This window comes from Notolepis coatsorum, assembly GCF_963971535.1.
Source record: "Notolepis coatsorum genome assembly, chromosome: 16".
Lineage (NCBI taxonomy): Eukaryota > Metazoa > Chordata > Actinopteri > Aulopiformes > Paralepididae > Notolepis > Notolepis coatsorum.
The window spans coordinates 26,130,005-26,148,129 of record NC_140180.1 but is presented as its reverse complement, the minus strand read 5'-3'; the positions used below and the strand labels follow the sequence as shown (position 1 = coordinate 26,148,129).

Here is an 18,125-nt window from a genome sequence, read left to right as displayed (position 1 = left end):
AGACTTCTTAGCTTAACATCCAAGGGAACTAATGGGATAACTGGGGATGTTGTTTGCTCCTGACAATAGTCTCAAAGTCTGGGGTGATGGTAGACAAAGCAACTCTGAGCTCATGCTCAATGTCCAATCTGTTCCTCTGCTTTGTCTTCAGCTGGACCAGAGCTGAGAAGCCACTTTCACAAAGATAGGTAGTGCAAAAAAATAATGAAAGAAGAAAAAAAAACTTTTTTTTAAAACATTTTTGATTGTTTTTGTTTTTTTTCCCACACATCCGCGACCCACTCAAAATGGCCCTGCGACCCACTTTTGGGTTGCAACCCGCCAGTTGAGAAACACTGTTCTAGATGACGCTGAGAGAACCTAGGTCGACGTTCTCTGTGTGGCCATGCGTTTTATGTTTCAGAACTGAGAATACTAGAGAAGAAAGCTCACACGAACATCCCGCGGGTCCCATTCATTGTCTATGGAGCAGCTCCAGATTTTATACTTGATGACATCACACGTTTTGAGTCTCACTTCTTTGATATCTGGCTTTGGGAGAGAGTAGCTCATGTTCACAAATATTGATTGAACCTTCTTGGACCTTGGAAATAACATACTTGGTGTTCCCCCCTTTTTGCCTCTGTGCTAAGGTTCAATAGCAGCTCCTATGCTATTGCACCCTCTCTTACCTAATATGTTGCCCAACAGACGAGACCCTGGAGATCTACCTGGAGGTCTACGTGAGCAAGGACTCTGTCACGCTCCTCAACTCCGGGGAAGACTCCATCGAGGACATCCTGGTGCTCCACCTGGACAGAGGGAAGGACTACTTCATCACCATATCTGGCAACTACCTGCCCAGCTGCTTCGGCACGTCGCTGGAGACGCTGTGCCGAATGAAGAAACCCATCCGGGAGATCCCCATCACCAAACTCATCGACCTGGTGAGGGACGGCTAGCCCGCTATTGTAGCCAAGGCAGTGGAAGGGGGATAGGGTTGGAGTAATCAGGAGAGGTGTCTTTCAGGACCCACCAAACCTTTTGAGTGTTAAGTTAAGGAAATAAAGTGAAACATGGCTCGACAAGGTTAATAGTGCCTTTTCATATTAGCTCATGACTACTAGATTGTCTGATCTAAGCTATTTATTGAATAGGTACCCGTATATATGCTGAATGCTGCACCATAGCACTACCCTTCAAGGCAGCACTCATTTACATTTAGTCATTTAGCTGGCTCTTTCTGTACAACTAGTCAGCAGGAAGGGTACAACTCTGGCAGCTAAGGGTAGGTAGTGGTACGTTGTTCGTCAAACAGTGTCGAACTTGAGTGGTACAGTCTTGAGTGCATAGTAGTATAGACATATTAGCACATTAGGTAGTAATATAGGTAAAAGACAGTATGAAGCTTAGTATTATTTATTTTCTTCCTCACAGCTCAATGTTTTCTTCCCGCCCTCCTACTTGATTGCACAACAACATGTATGCTTCCGGCCAGTAGCCGAGAAATGAAACCACGCCTGTCTGTAGGAGTAACGGGTGAAACTTCCTTCTCTACACAGATTTGACAGTTGAGATTGTAGTTCCTTCTTAGTTTGTGACTTAGATGCCAATCAGCACTGAGCGTGTTTTTTTTTAAGTTCTTTTCATCCTGTTGTCCACCTGGCCAAACGCAGGAACCCACCAGTGGGCCCCAACCCATAGTTTGAAGGCCTCTGATCTATTGAATAGGTACTTTTCTGCTAGACAGGAGTATTGGCCCGTGAAGATGGCACTCGCAGCTTATTCCGTTTTCCTTCCCTGTTCCTTGATTGCGCAACAACACGTCCTCTGGCCGGTAACTTGCATAGACCTTATCCACACAGATGGATGGTTAGGATTGTGGTTCCTCCGTAGACTCTGTGTCTCTGCACAGCCTGATACCTGAGGAGCAGGGACACGTGAGGACCCGTTCACTCCCTCAGGGCAAACTCAGTCACAGATTCGCTCTATTTTTAGGGAGCATGAAATGTCTTATGCCTGCATAATGTCTTTGTTGAGGGTGGGTGGAGGAGGAATGAGGAAGTGGCAGCCGATGTGCAAGAAAGGATTTCCTACATGGTCGGGACGGGAGAACCAACTAAGTTTAGGCCCAGCTCACTCTGACTGTCATTTAAAACAGCCTCTCAATGCACCTCTCTGCCTACATACATATCTCTATTTTTTTTTAATTCTTCTATCTATAGCTTGGCTCTGTTAGAATAGAGTGCTATTCTTATCACTGCAGTCCTTTTGCTTCTACTTCTACTGTTCCATCCTCCTAATGGGCTGGTGAATATCTGGGTGAAATGATTGCCAAACATGCTATTATCAAACAACCTTTCTGACACTGTGGTTATGCGTCGTACTATCTGCTCTGTTCTCTCTTCCCTTGTTTCTCCCTGTCGCCTCCTACTATCTTTAATCATTCCATTCCATCTCTTCACTGTGGTTGTGGGCTGATTGGTGCTCAGGGAGAGGACACTTTCATGGAAAAGGTAACAGCCACATGTGTATTTGGACCGTGTCCAGCTGTTACTCAAGACAGGAACACGCAACCCCCCTTTGCTCCGTCCAAATCCTGAAACGCCCCAAAACGAACCCGCTTTCTTGCCTAGAAGGCGAAATTGGTTTGGTTATTTAACTTATTTCGACTGATCAATTATATCGGCTATTTTGGAAAATCCAATCAACGTAATTCTTCACTCTCGTCCGCCTGAGTCAGGGTTGCGTGTTCCTGCCACGCGGTGCTGCTGTGTGATGTATGGCGGCTGTGCTAGACGGCATGAAAAGTGCATGAGTGCATATTATATCCGCCCTATATTCCAAAGAGCCCGGGGATGGACTGAGATTGATAACCCTCAGGCAGTCACAGACCCGACCATTGGAGCTCGGTTTCACTTTGTGTGTGTGTGTGTGTGTGTGTGTACAGTATGTGTGTGTTTGTGTGCAGTAGCAGTCGCCCATCGTGTCTCCATGTGGTCCGCTCACTGTGGTGCACACCGGTCCTCCCGGTACAGGAGCTCATTTCACAGCAGGTCACCCTCAATGCTCATCCTCCTTCACACATGTGATTATGGCTAATGAGAAACACCCAGGTCTCTGCTCAGTTGAAGCTGGTGTGAAATCCACTCATTCCCCTGCGTCTCCCAGCTGCCCACTGGCCAGTGAAACTGGATTGCTGCATGGCTGATCTTCACCTTTTGATTTAAAACATAAACGAGCCTCGCCTTCCTAAACTTCAGTAATTCTAGATTTAGTGCTTAGGCTGCTTCATGGTTGATGTGCCGAAGAAGCCCTGTGCTTCTTTCCCCAGAACCTCCGCCATCAATAGTCTCATCTGTGTTTTTTCATTTGTTTATTTATTTGTGTTATTGTGAATTGCGATATCTATTTTGTTTATTATTGCGACGACACAAAAAAGCGTATTTCTGCAATATTTGGGAATGTCTGTTGTAAGTTAATGTGTTTCACTTCCCACATTACTACGTAGTCCAAAATATGATGAACATCAATCGGGTTATCTAAAAGTCAATTATCATGTAATTTGTGTCGGAGTTGGAGTTGATTTCCCAAATCGAATTCCATTCCGATTCACAAGGTCCCGAGATGGATTTTCGATTCGATATTGATTCGGTTAGGGATATTTTAGTTACATTTCCAATTTTGCTTGGATACAAAAGAGATTCTCGGAGAACTAATGCTGTAAATTGTACAAGCGACCCTCTAACCTAACTAATATAAAAGATATTAATGTTTACATTAAGAACTGACCACAAAGCAGTTACATTAATGTACTTTTTATTTAACATGACCAACACACTACAGCAGTCAACACAATATAGTGTATGTATGTATGTATGTATGTATGTATGTATGTATGTATGTATGTATGTATGTATGTATGTATGTATGTATGTATGTATGTATGTATGTATGTATGTATGTATGTATGTATGTATGTATACATTTATATATATATATAAATGTCTGGCCAAAATCTTTGTTAATCTATAATATATCAGATTATTCAAATGAGAATAGATTATTTTAACCCAGCCGTGCTTGGAGTGCTCCCTTCACAACCTGCAGCTTGTGCTGTTGTCCAGTGGCTCTGGAGGCACATCAATATCTCCCACTCAAGCCAACTCCAGTTTCGCCCCTAGCCTGTACGCCTAACCCCCGCTGCCATGGGGTTTATTTTTGGCCCCCGACTCTTGAGTTCTCGGGGATCCATTTGCAGGGAGACAAAAAGAATGTGATATCCAGCTCTCAGCGAAATGGCTCTCCTCCAAGTCCCCAGACCGCGGAGATAATCTGGTTTCTCGGCGCTGCCCTCGCTGTATCGCTAATGCATGAAATGTGCCGTGTGCCTCCATCCTAGTGGTCTCTGTTACACTTTGATCTGTTTAATGTCTTCAGCCGCCCTGGCAGCAGGAATAGGATCTCAGGGAAATTCATCTTGATGATGATGATGGTGAATCCATGGAATCTCTATTTTATAGTTAACGACAGAGAACAATAAATGTCAGTGTAATTATTCGATAGACTAGTCAATGTCCATAGGCATGAATAAAAGTGCTTAAATTACTAATCACCATTCACCGCACACAGAAACGTCTTTGGACTGACTTCCTCTTTAAATATTACATCTTTATGTTTCCATTTACTTGCAAAAAAAAAGAAATGTAGATTAAATATTTAAAGAAGTCCGTCTGAAAACTTCTGTGTGTGGTGAAAGTGCTGTTCTATTCATGGGCAGGGCACTAGGAAATATGTCTGTTTGCATATCGTGTCCAACTAAGACATGGTCTGTTCTTGTATCGCCCATCAGGAGAAGTCTAAGGTGAACTTCCTGATGTCGGAGGGTGCCGGGACAGAGGAAAAACCCCTGAAAATCCCTAAGGAGGTGTGGCTTCTGGTCAACCATCTCTTCACCAAGTCCTGTCAGCAGGTGAGAATAATGATATAATACTTGTTGGGACTTGGGGCAAGTGTTTTTTATAATCGAGTACCTCCGGATTAAAAACCATAGAACTCTTTAAGTGTTTCAGACGGTGTCTTTTCAGATGTCATATCTACAAATAGTAAATTAAGAGTGTTGTGTACATTCATAGTCAAAGACCGTAGAGGTTGAGTACTTTCTTCACATTCACACTCAACAGCAAATTCATGGGCTTTGCAAAATATTCCAAAAGGCGTCATATGGTTCTTCAGTTCAATGGAGGAATTATAACGTCACAGTACAATGAAGCTTAGTGATGAATAACATTAATTTGTAAAGGCTAAATCATTTTGATTGTGAACACTTGGTTGATTGTATTAGGCCTCCCCTGTTGGGATAATATGCAGGAATACATGTCCTGATACACAGAGGTGCTATTCTGGATTGTTCAGCTATACTTATTAAGGACCACTTATTGAAATAATCTTTCAAGCTAGCTTAACACAATTAATGGAAGCAGACATGTACCGGTAGCCTACGCATTGTCCAACTAACACCTCTCCCGAAGGCTACCCGTACATGTCCGCTTCCATTCATTGTGCTAAGCTAGGCTAACATGCAGCCAGATAGCTTTGTACTGAATGCACAGAGAGGAAACTGGTATCTATCTTCCTTGTCTCTCTCTGGAGAAGACGATGAGCTAATTCCCCAAAATGTTGGCGTGTTCCTTTAACTTTCCACCTAAACGGCTCGCCAAAAAGTCGTTTCACTCAAACACAACACTTCTTATCTGACACAATCTTGTTAGAACTAAGAGATTCACTCAAATAAATTATTGTTTTTGTGCATAGATCACTAGATGTATCAACTTATGATACAAGTTTCACATTAGCATTTCACGTTAGCAGTTAGCATTTCCTGGATGACAGTGTGTCCAGCTGGGCAATAGCGACAATGATGGATTCACACTTCACAGGATAAGTTGCGTCACACAGGCGACTCACACAGGCGAAGTACAGCGAAGCTCCTCCCCCTCCAGTGGAAGAACGTGAAAAGGGCACGTTGGTGACAAGTTCTGCATAAATAACAATCTGTATAGTTCACCAATTAGAGTGAACTGTTTTTGAGTGGAAGGCACCTTTTAAGATGTGTTCTCGTTGAAGCATCCTCTTTTATATGTAATGATGATCAAATAAAGTATCCAATTAACAGAACGCATACTTCTGTCAATTGAGAGGGCATCGTTTCCACTCGCTCTAAATTAAAACAACAAGAACGGTATTGAAATAACCTTTTGAAATTCTATGTAGTAAAAATACTAAAATGGAAATTACAGAAGATATATATACCGTAATTCCTCTAATAGTAACCCCGGCTTGTATTTGTTTCAACTGTAGCGGATACCAGGCTTGTATTAGGAGGAGGCATGTATAAGAGAGAGGCCTATATTTCTAATTTTCAAACAGATCATAATGAATAAATCAACATTTTGTGTCAGTTTGAACCCAGTAAAATGTACTGGGTTCATTTATTGAAACCAAGTACTGTATGAAATACTCTAGTAAACAGTGCAATTACAGGTGGTCAAAAAAAGTAAAATAAAGTAAAATGGTGCAATCACAATACTGGTATAATAATAATAATAACTTCGTTTTATACAATTCTGAGGTAGGCTTACTCTCTTGGTAAACATTAACACCATACCATTATATGGTATTTACTGCACAGCCAGGCCAGCATATAACAACAATAACAAAATATATTGCCTATGGTAAATCCATTGAGGGAAATACCGTAATTCCTCTAATATACATGAAACCCGGCTTGTATTAGGAGGCCGGCTTATAATTGCTTAGCTCAACAGCGCACCCGGTCATTAATAGAGACCCGGTTTTTAATTGAATACCGGTTACTATTAGAGGAATTACGGTATATCGATTTTAGATTTTGTTCAGTTGCTTGGGTTACATGGAGCTCATACAAAAATGTGAAAATATAATATGAATAGTTGCTTTTGAGGATTGTATTTTATGTTTTATGAAACTACAGTAGTAGTTGTTGTAATAATAATACAAATAATAATAATACATTCAATTTATATAGTGCATTTACGTTGCTCAAAGACGCTTTGACAACAAAACAAAAACAGTTAATGGTCGAAAGCAAGAGTGAAAAGGTGGGTTTTGAGGGCTGTTTTAAGGGATGGTAGGTTGTTGGCAGTCTGGATGTGGCTGGGGGGGGACATTCCAGAGGGAGGCTGCAGCAAAAGACCTGTCCCCCAGGTCCGGAGCCTGGTAGAGGAACAATAGAATCATATCTCAAAAGTCTCCAATCTAGCCATTGTTAGTGGTGATGCCGCTGATAAAGCACTGTTGCAATCGCAAAAAATTGTCAAATCCATTCATTATGACCAGCTAACCTCCTCCATGAGATGCTCCGTTTACATAGTAACACAACTGTAAAATGGGGTATTAAATATAATTATCTACCTTTTTGTCTGCCCATCTTCCAGGAGGACTTGTTCCAGACCCCAGGCCTGCAAGAGGAGCTGCAGGGAATCTTTGACTGCCTAGACACCAGCATTCCAGACTCCATCCGTATCCTTGTTCCTCTCTGGCCTGTAATCTGACACAGTCACTGAAGTACTGCAGTGCCACACTATCCATTGGCATGGTTACTACCGTATGCAGGCTGCTGCCTAGCCTCCATGGCTTCACTGAGCCTAAAAGACATCCACTCTGCTGTGTGTTTGCCATGGGGAAGAATTTATATGATGCATAGTCAAGTCAAGTCAAGTCAAGAGTTTTAATTGTCACGGCATACAGGTATACAATGAAATGCGGGTGGTCTTGCCCGCAACGATGTGCAATACAGTGGTACATATAATAGAATCAAAAGAAGAAACAACATTGTGCAGTAACAGATAGCAGGTAACATGGAGTGACATCTCGGTATCTGTACATAGTTATTTACAGCGCATGTGTGACATGCTAGTTAGCTTTGGTAGTGCAATACACTGTTCCTGTTATTCTAATTTAAAGTGACCTTTCCTTTGGCCATAAGTGTGCGTGTGTGCGACATGAGTGTGTGCCCGCTCATGTTAAAGTGTTAAGTGGCTGCTCGTGTGTGAGCGTGCACAGTGTGCGTGTCGTGTGTGTGTTCATGTGTGCTTGTGTGTGGACAGTTCAATGTTCTGAGCACGCAATGTACATTGTTCATGGCTCTGATGGCCTGGGGGAAGAAGCTGAGCCTAAGCCGCTCTGTCCTAGTAGCTGAGATTTGCAGGCGTCTGCCTGACCTCAGCAGCTGAAACAGGCTGTTATTGGGGTGGTGAGGGTCTTTCATTATCCTGCAGGCTCTGGATTTGCACCTCTTGTTGTATAGAACCTGCAGGGGGGGTAGTGCAATACCCGTGGTACGCTCGGCTGAGCGCACCACTTTCTGTAGGGCCTTCTTGTCCTGTGCCGTGCTGTTTCCATACCAGGCAGTGATGTTTCCGGTCAGGATGCTCTCTACAGCTCCTGAGTAGAAGGACTGGAGTATCTTCCCCGATACTCTGAACTTCCTTAACTGTCTCAGGTGGTAGAGACGCTGTTTCGCCTTCTTTACTACTGTGCCTATGTGTGTTGACCATGTCAGGTCCTCTGAGATGTGGACCCCCAGGTACTTGAAGCTGCTCACCCTGTCCACGGTAGCCCCGTTTATCATCAGTGGTGTGTGTGTCTCCTGCTGTCCTCTCCTATAATCCACAATCAGTTCCTTGGTTTTGCCAATGTTCAGGAGCAGGCTGTTGTCCTGGCACCAGCGTTCCAGTACCTCCACCTCCTCCCGGTAGGCCTTCTCGTCGTTGTCCGAGATCAGCCCCACCACCACCGTGTCATCTGCGAACTTCACTATGGAGTTGGAGCTGAACTTGGCCACACAGTCGTGTGTGTAGAGTGAGTACAGCAGGGGGCTCAGAACACAGCCCTGGGGGGACCCGATGCTCAGGGTGATGGTGTTGGAGGTCTGACCCCCCACCCTGACCGCCTGGGGTCTTTCGCTCAGAAAGTCCAGTACCCAGGCGCTCAGGGCGGAGCTCAGACCTAGCTCGATCAGCTTGTCCACCAGTCTGGTGGGGACTATGGTGTTGAACGCTGAGCTGTAGTCAATGAACAACAGTCTCACATAGCCCCCCTTCTGACGGTCAAGGTGCGAGAGGGTGCTGTGCAGTACCTGGGAGACCGCGTCGTCGGTGGACCTGTTTGTCCTGTATGCAAATTGCATAGGGTCCATATCACTGGGGAGGGAGGCACAAATGTGGTCCTTGACCAGCCTCTCGAAACATTTCATGACCACAGAGGTGAGTGCCACCGGTCTGTAGTCATTTGGACATGCTGGGGAGGGTTTCTTCGGCACAGGGATGATGGTAGACCTCTTGAAGCAGGCAGGGACCACTGACTCCGCCAGTGATTGATTAAATATGACGGTGAACACAGGGGCCAGCTGGTTGGCACAGGTCTTGAGTATACGTCCTGTTATGCCATCTGGGCCAGCAGCCTTCCTGGTGTTCACCTGCATAAATGCTCTTCTCACACTGTGTTCCGACAACGAGAGAGCGTCCCCCCCCCCTCGCGGTTGCCCCCCCCCCCTCCACAACAGCCGGCGCGCCAGTGACGTCACTAGCCGGAGAGCCAGCAGCGCCACTGTCTACACCAAACCGAGCGTAGAAGGTGTTGAGCTTGTCCGCGAGGGAGGCGTCGTCGCTCCCCATTGACGGGGCGCTGACTTTATAGTCAGTTATTGACTTCAGTCCCTGCCATAATCCTCTTGTGTCGTTTTGTGCCATTTGTGTCTCCAGTTTGTCAGCATATGTCCTCTTAGCAAGTTTGACTGCTTTGCGTAGAGTATAGACTGAAGCCTTATACTCCTCCATGTTTCCTGACTCTCTACCCAGGTTGTAGGCGGTGGTACGAGAGTTCAGAGCTGCTCTAATAGTGCTATCCACCCACGGTTTCTGGTTTGGGAAAATCCGCACCGTTTTCCTGAGGACAATACCATCAGCTATTGTTGTTATGTAGCACACCACTATGTCTGCTAGTTCACTGACGTCACTGGCACTTCCTATGAACATATCCCAGTCCGTGTCTGCAAGCACGTCCAGCATATGGGGTGGTTATATGATCATTTGCGAAATTCCCAGTCCATCTGTGTCTCTTTTGTCTTCTGTAACTTGTATGCAAACTAGAGGAGTGCTCTCAGTAGAGCACAAATATCCGCTGGGCGGTAGCCTATGCTGGCCGTTAAAAATGCTTGCCTGCTATCAGAAATGCAAGCTGAGGCCACAACAAGACATGAAAAGATCTCAATCTCATCATTCCAGTGTCTCAATAGCTTAACTATACTACAACACAAAGGACAGTTTTCTCTGATCAGATCTTCGGGATCATGGTTAAATTAATAGATTAACCTCTTAACACTTTGAGTGCCAGCCACAAGAAATCTCGTTAGTTCATGCCATGCGTTGAGTGCCAAGAACGAGAAATCTCGTTATTTAATCGTTGTTTTTTTTATTATCGATTTCCATAAATTTTTCATCAAGGGATCTGTCTGAGCTCGAACAGGGAAAATACCGCCCCCTATCGTCTCTCCGGATGGTATTGCACCCATTGGATTGGACTGAATGAAATGGATGGGAAAAAAAAGAGTCCGGAATCCACATTTTACTTGTCAGGCATGTAACCTTGAGACGATCCCATTCATTGCCGAGTCGCAGAACAGCGTGGAATATGTTTCCAGTACCCAGCGTTGGATCAATAAACGCAATCGATATTTGGAATGGCGATCAGGAATTGGAATAATCTTTTTGGAGAACATCTGATCTGAGGTAAGGAATCTATTTTACCAGTCTTGGGATAATCAGAGTTTTTTTTCACCTATATCTCAGCGTGTCCCATATGTGTGTGTGGCTGTGAGTGTGTGTGTGTGCTGATCAGGAAATAAGATAATCGATTTTTCAGCCCGCTTCTCTAGCGTGCATAAGTACACATATACTATAGATAATCTAGCGTTTATTTGGAAACTATTCATAAATAGGCCGAAAAATGACAACATGTTTTTTGTGTATTCCAGTAAAGCGCGATTCCTGCAGAATAATTTTTTTTCTTTCTGGAAGTTTAAAAAAACAAGCGTTTTTCAAAATGGTATAAAACGGAAATTAACCGATAAAAAAAAACAATGTTGACTGCAAACAAGTCATTGATAAGCGACGGGCGTATTAGACACATAGCCATAATTTAAGATATAGTTTATGCATTCGCAAATGTGATCGCCCTCCCATTGACTACAGCGCTGGCACTCAAGCGCTATTTCTGGCACCCTCTGCTGGCACTCAAAGTGTTAAACATAAAACGCCTGACGATTGCATACCCAAAGTAATTTGCACATGCATGAGTCTGGTCTCTTTTGAAAGACATAATTGTGCCTTTGCAGAAACGAGAGCTTTGCGGATGGTTCCAAAAGTTCACCCCCTCTGAACTTTACTGTCCGTCAAAACAGACACAAATCAACCCTGTCCAACAAACGAATACTCCTAATTGAAAATGTATTAAAGAAAGACGTAGACGGACAAACACAATGAATATGGCCACAGCCAAGTCCTCAGTCGCACTGTAGAGCCCTGAAAATAATTATGTTCATGCATAGCCTATATTTATCCACTTCTAATATGATTTTCATGTGAACATTTCCTGATTGAAGATGATGGTGGTAATAGGCAATAGTGAACATTAACTACTTAACCTGCAAACAAAATACTTGTCTTACAGCACAATACTGATGTAACTAATATTTGCTGGGGATATTTTTTTGTGAATGCATACGTATATCAACGTCAATAGTTTCACTATGGCAGAGTGCTGTGTGGTATTTTCTTCTTGCGTTCAGAAGGTGTAACTTTATACTGATTATAATGTCAATGGACAATGGAAATGTATTCAAATAAAATACTTGTTGACTGATTTGAATACTATTAAAAGATTCAGCTCTGTGGCCTGCTGTCGGCCTATGTGAGATGTTTCATCCAAATCGGCGAGATTAGCTGCTGACCGTCTCACACACAGTATATCCCACATGCTGTTCTTCCCTAACTGTATGTGCAGCTGGTTGTAACCACTCGGTGGCGGAGGCGCTGTTGATCTTCCTGGAGGCCTTGCCGGAGCCTGTGGTGTGTTATGAGCTCTACCAGCGCTGTCTGGACTGCTCCCACGACAGCCGCCTCTGCAAACAGGTGCAGTGCAGTGTTCATTTCGTCAGCTATTTTAAATTTTAGTCTTAGTCATGTCTCAAATGCTCTTTTTCGTTTTCATCATAAATTAACACCTTTATCTATTTTTCCTTTAGTCAAGTTTTAGTCAACTACAGGTCTGAGCGTTTTAGTCTTTTTTGTTTAGTCTCGCCATTCAGTTACAGCCCCATAAGTTGGCGTGAGCCTTTTCTAAACAAAAAAAGCTAACGTTAGTGCTAGCTGGTTGGACTTATGTAAGCTATTTAATGTGTTCTATTGTGTTGGATCAACATAATGTAGTGATCCATCATGCAGTAATGTAGGGAAGAAAGAGGAGAGTTTCCTTTTCTGTATGGTGCTTTTTTTCCAGCTCAATATGGGGTTTTACATGTTGATACTTCCCTTCTCATACACAACACAGCTACCTGCTAATACGCTAGCGTCACAACAACAACAACAACGTAACATCCGGTCTGTCCTCCCATATCTCCCGGGGGGAAACGACACCCCCAGCATAACAGTGGTGCCCCTAAGACCATACAACTAGAGTGACACACAAAACCCCAGAACATTACAATAATTCACCCACGGAACGGGTGAATAAGGGTTCCGCACGGACAATTATGTTTGTTACTTTCCTGTCTGCAAACAAGTTCCTGTTAGCTAGCAAGTAAACAGTGTTGACGTTGATGTTGAATAAACGTATAGCAAGATTTTATTTTGCAAACTACATTTTGTGTCATCGTTTTTAGTCAACAACATTGCATGAATCATTTCGTCACGCTAGTGTCACATGATCTTCATTAACGTGGCGTCACAATGATTTTTTTTTTAATAAAAACACAACTGATTGTGGTGGGTTTGGGGATTTGGTGTTAAATCCTCCTTTCTTTTTGTGATGACTGACAGCTGATCTCCCAGCTTCCTCGGGCTCACCGCAATGTGTTCCGTTACCTGATGGCCTTCCTGAGGGAGCTACTGAAGCACTCTCACAACAACAACCTCTCTGCCAGCCTCATAGGTATGTACCTTTTTGTTCAATGAAATCAAATTTTAGGATCAGTTGGTGTATCATTGTTTTGACCTTAAAACTTGACCTCCCAAAACTTGTGTTTTGGGAGGTATAAGGGAAAGCAGGTGGTAAACAGTTGGGTTTGACACAAGAGGCTTTGTGACGGGACTGTATTTGCATTCAGTCATTTATTTTGCATTTATTTCAAATTTGTTGGACCTTATGGTGTTCTTGTTTTGTTCTTGACTTATTGTTATGTTTCTTCTTGACTTGTTTAAAGAAGACGTGTCGGGCTGCACGATTTTGGGAAATAATCTAATTGCGATTTTTCTGACAGATATTGCGATTGCGATTAACACTTTGGCTGCCTAAGGTTAAATTCATGATATACCATAGATTGCCAGCGCTATTTGTCTATGGAGAAAGTCCCCTTCTTTGCAGGGCTATAACTTTTTAAATTCTATTGCTACATTGCCATTATTAGGGCCCATTCAAAGTCCTATATGTATTGTTCATTGTGTAGCAACGTTAAACTTTTTCATTCACATATTCATAGTAAAGTATGGTCTTCTAATGTATAAGTATGTTTTCATCTCTTTCTGCAGCTTTCTCCAGAACGTGATATATAGCCCCAAATGCATTATATTGATGATGAAATACAGTTTGATGGCAATCAGCGCGATATAAAAAATTCCAACTAGACGTACTTCTAGAAGTTACTACACGTCATCTGATGTTGACCGGATGGGCGAGGGGGCGTTTATAATTCCGTGGGCAGCGTTATACCAATCATCTAATGTGGGTCAAATGTTGATAATAGCAGTTAGTATCGAAGACGGTAACGTTACACGCTGAAACTCACCCCAGTCTCCGCGCGCCGTTGGGCGATCATCGTCGAGTAGAAATCTTATCATTATGGGATATTTTTACCCGGTCCATCTCCAGCTTGTATAATGGTATATACGTCCAAATCATGTTGTTTATCGAGTTATTGCCAATCGATCACCGTGTAGCGTGACGAGCCAGAGTCCCATGACCTATAGCGAGCGCCCGGAAGTACTACGGTCGTCTAGGACAACCTCTATTCAACATCCTGTTTGGCGATTGCGCCAATCGGCCACCAGATGGCGCTCCTGAACCGCCAGAGAGCTCAGTGGGTCCTGCTGGTGGATCTCAGGCCAGCGGAGGGGACATATGAATCCGATCGCAGATTTTTGAAATATTGATATAAGGACGACGTAACGCGTCCTCCGGCAACTTTAGCATGGCCAGCAAAGACGTCTAAAGACGGGTCCCGGCAGTCAAAGTGTTAAATTTGCGATTATAATAAATAAATAAATAAATAAGCAGCCCCACAGAGGTTTATTGTCAAATGCGGCTTGCATCTGGCCTACGCGGTGGTTCTTTTCGGGACACAGAGCCTGAAAATGTTTCTTTTTACCTGGGAATCGATACCGGTACCCAACGGTACCTTTTTTCTGTACTTTACTCTCCCTCTCTGAAGTCTAAACTTCACAACACACAATCTAAAACCCCTTACCTCCCTCTCCCAAACCGATCTTGTATCTCAATGGGACTTCCTGGTTAAACAAATTTAAAAAGTTTAAAAAAATATATATATATAATTGCGATTTTTATTTTTTTTGCGATTTGATAATTGCATCATTCCAAATCACGATTTCGATTTAAAATCGATTAATCGTGCAGCCCTAGTGTCCGGCCCATGGGGACATTAACGTGTGTTGTCTGGCCTTACAAATACATTTGATTTGATTTATTTATCTTGGTGCTTTGAAAGACTGTTGTTGTAGTACCACAACTGGCCACTGAGAAGCAATTATTCAGTATTATCATTTGTATCATACATTTAATTATAATATTGTGATATTGGGGTATGCAGTCGTGTTTAAATTAATAATAAGAAAATATAAATAAAGTTCTCACTAAATTAGTTCTGAAATATTTGAGGGAATATTATTTGAAAACCTGGAAATTCCTGCACAAATTGTAATGTGTGGTTGTCGTTTGGTTTGATATCATACCTTACATTACCATTCAGTTCACTTATTAAACATGTGATTTTGCATAGGCAAACGGGTGTTGTGAAGGTAATAAAGGACCAGTTCCCCCTTTTTTTATAAACCCAGGCCCTATTTAAACATTGTCTGACATGATGTTGACTAGTACAGGCCATCATTTCACCGATCACGTTATCACTCAAAATGTATCACTGTGTTGCATCCTTTCACCAGCCTTCAATCCTTTTCCAAAACGGGAAGCTCGCCATATAATCAGTGTCTTCATATATTCTACTGAGGAAATTGGTGCAAACAGTAGTTCATAACAAACATTATATTGAGTTTCATAGGCCAGGGCAACTTGTATACTGAAAGGTCTATGAACTTCATTATAATGTTTGATACGATGTATGAATGAATTATAATATTTCGAACATTTTCACAAATAAACAAACGAAAACGATAGATTTGAAGCCAAAGGCTTATAGAGCAACCTACCCCTAATAAAAAAAACAAAAAAAACTTAAAGTTTTCAAAATATAACAAACAAAAAAATAAATCAAAAATCAACAAAAACCGATCCAGAAAAGAACAAAAAAAGTTAAAGTTTGCAAGATCAAACAAACAAACAAACAAAAAACAAAACAAAACAAAAAAATTTAGGTTTGCAACCGTTTCCTCAGCAGGCTTACCATAGTAGTCGGTGTTACTGGTGTTCCTCGTTGTTCAGGCATCCACCGAGTACATTACTTGCCCGCCGGCGTATGCTTTTAAACAAGTATTAATAGAAATAAAACCCATTTATTTAATTTTCGCATATCCACATTTATCCCCCCCCAAAAATATAATTTGCCGGGCGTCCGAGTGGCGCACCGCATACAGCACTGCGGTGCAACACGGCCGACCCAGGTTCGACTCCCGGACCCGGTGATCTTTGCCGAATGTCTTCCCCGGTCTATCTCCCATTCCTCCTCTCTCTCTCTCTCTCTCTCTCTACTGGACTGCCCGGTAGCAAAAATCAATAAAAACCTACAAAACTATAACTTGTCCGGAAGGACAAGTAACATTTAAAAAATATAATTTGTAATATACTAAGTGTGTTATCAATAGTTAGTCAGACACCATTATGAACTGAAAGTGTCTGCTCCGTCTGATCACGCAGCAGAGTCACAGCACAGACCAACAGAAATTTGTGCAATGCACTAAATATTAGAGGGACAGTGTGAGTATTCATGTTGTTCAAAGTATGGGGAAGATCTAAGGCTCCAGCTACAGTACAGATAGAACATGTACAGAAAGTATTACTGGTTTATTTAAAAATTAGAATGTCAACTAGGTCAAACAATGTCTGTCCAACAAATGGATGATACTCATGGAAAAGGTATTAAAGATCGATGTAGCCGCATAACGTTAATGTAAGTGCTCTACGGATATTGAGTGTCATCTTGTAAAATATCTGGTAACGCCGATCCTAACCGTGGTTTACCTGTTCCTCAGTAGAACATTATGAAGACACTTGTTTTTATTATGTTTTTATTAGTGCTGTCAATAGATTAAAAAAAATTAACACATTAATCTCAATTTTCTGTAATTAATCTAGATTAAAAATAGCATTTTTCTGCGTAAGACCGAAGCTTGTAACAGATTTTTACTTGAGTAAAATCATGGAATTAATGTAAAATCAACACAAATAAAATATATTTAGATTCAAAGACTATTTAGCTTTCTTTGGCCATGGTTACACTTACAACGTTTCATTTTCGAATTATTTCGTTTGCATGTCCAAGTTAAAGGGCAACGCCGTTTTGGCAGGAAAACATGTTTTCCTAGCGGCAACGCTCAAGAGAAGCATGCAACTGCAGAGCCGCAGAGCCAGCGGCGCTCTCAGGTCCGGCGGTCTGGGGACCGCTCAGCAGCGCCACCCACCCAATGGCTGAATTGGAGTATTGCACTGTGCGGGCACAGCTGTGAGATCCGCTCGAGGCCAGATATCTTGAATGAATGCGTTTATTTAAACTTTAATTAACAGATTGCAGAATGGGTACAGTACAGTACAGCTCAATACACACAATTGTTAAGGGGATGCAGACCAGAGAAAGACTTTCGTCTTGTTTACATCAGGGTCCCCCATTTTCAATTCATAATGACATTTATGACATACTCGATATACAGATATAAAAATCATTTAATCTAAACTAATCATGACATTTATGACATACATACTGTATATGCAGTACTGTTACATTTGTGACATACAAGATATGCAAATATACAGTACTGTTAAACAGAGATCCTAACAGTAAATATATACAAGGGGGAGGGAACTGTACATTTATGATGAATTGCAAATGGGGGACCCTGATGTAAACAAGACGGAAGTCTTTCTCTGGTCTGCATCCCCCCAACAATTGTGTGTATTGAGCCGTACTGCAGATTTTGACAACAAAATTAACAATATGATGCCGCAAGTTCTGTTATATTTCAATTGCCTTACTTATTTACATAAATATAAGGTAACGGTATACTTTTGCTATATGCTATACACTACAGTCTATGTGATGTGGTGGGTACGTATGATGGTAATTAAGGAACGGTGAATATTATGTTTAATGTAAATATGTGTATACTGGATATGAGCAGCAGTATTATAGGCCTACAGCAGTATTGTAGTATGTTGTAACATGTTAAATGATATCGTCTCATATCGATTGCAGGCACCTGCATCGTATCGTATCGTGGCAGATATCGGCAAATATCGTATCGTTGTCCAAAGAATCGATATCTTATCGTATCGTGATGAAACTGGTGATTCCCACCCCTAGTAGAGTGATACATCCAACACAAAATCCCATAATTCCTTACACGTAACGACGTCAACTTGTCAGCATG

General features: G+C 42.3%; 1 protein-coding gene across 2 annotated transcripts in view; it reads left to right on the top strand.

Moving 5' to 3' along the window:
• ocrl (OCRL inositol polyphosphate-5-phosphatase) overlaps positions 1-18,125 on the top strand; it is a 71,963-nt gene that overhangs the window by 50,625 nt on the left and 3,213 nt on the right. For both annotated transcript variants that reach the window (XM_084332456.1, XM_084332455.1), the window contains exons 17-21: positions 691-926; positions 4,832-4,951; positions 7,455-7,539; positions 12,082-12,209; positions 13,116-13,227. In XM_084332456.1, the coding sequence (XP_084188582.1) occupies positions 691-926; positions 4,832-4,951; positions 7,455-7,539; positions 12,082-12,209; positions 13,116-13,227 (681 nt within the window). The remainder of the gene's footprint in view (positions 1-690; positions 927-4,831; positions 4,952-7,454; positions 7,540-12,081; positions 12,210-13,115; positions 13,228-18,125) is intronic.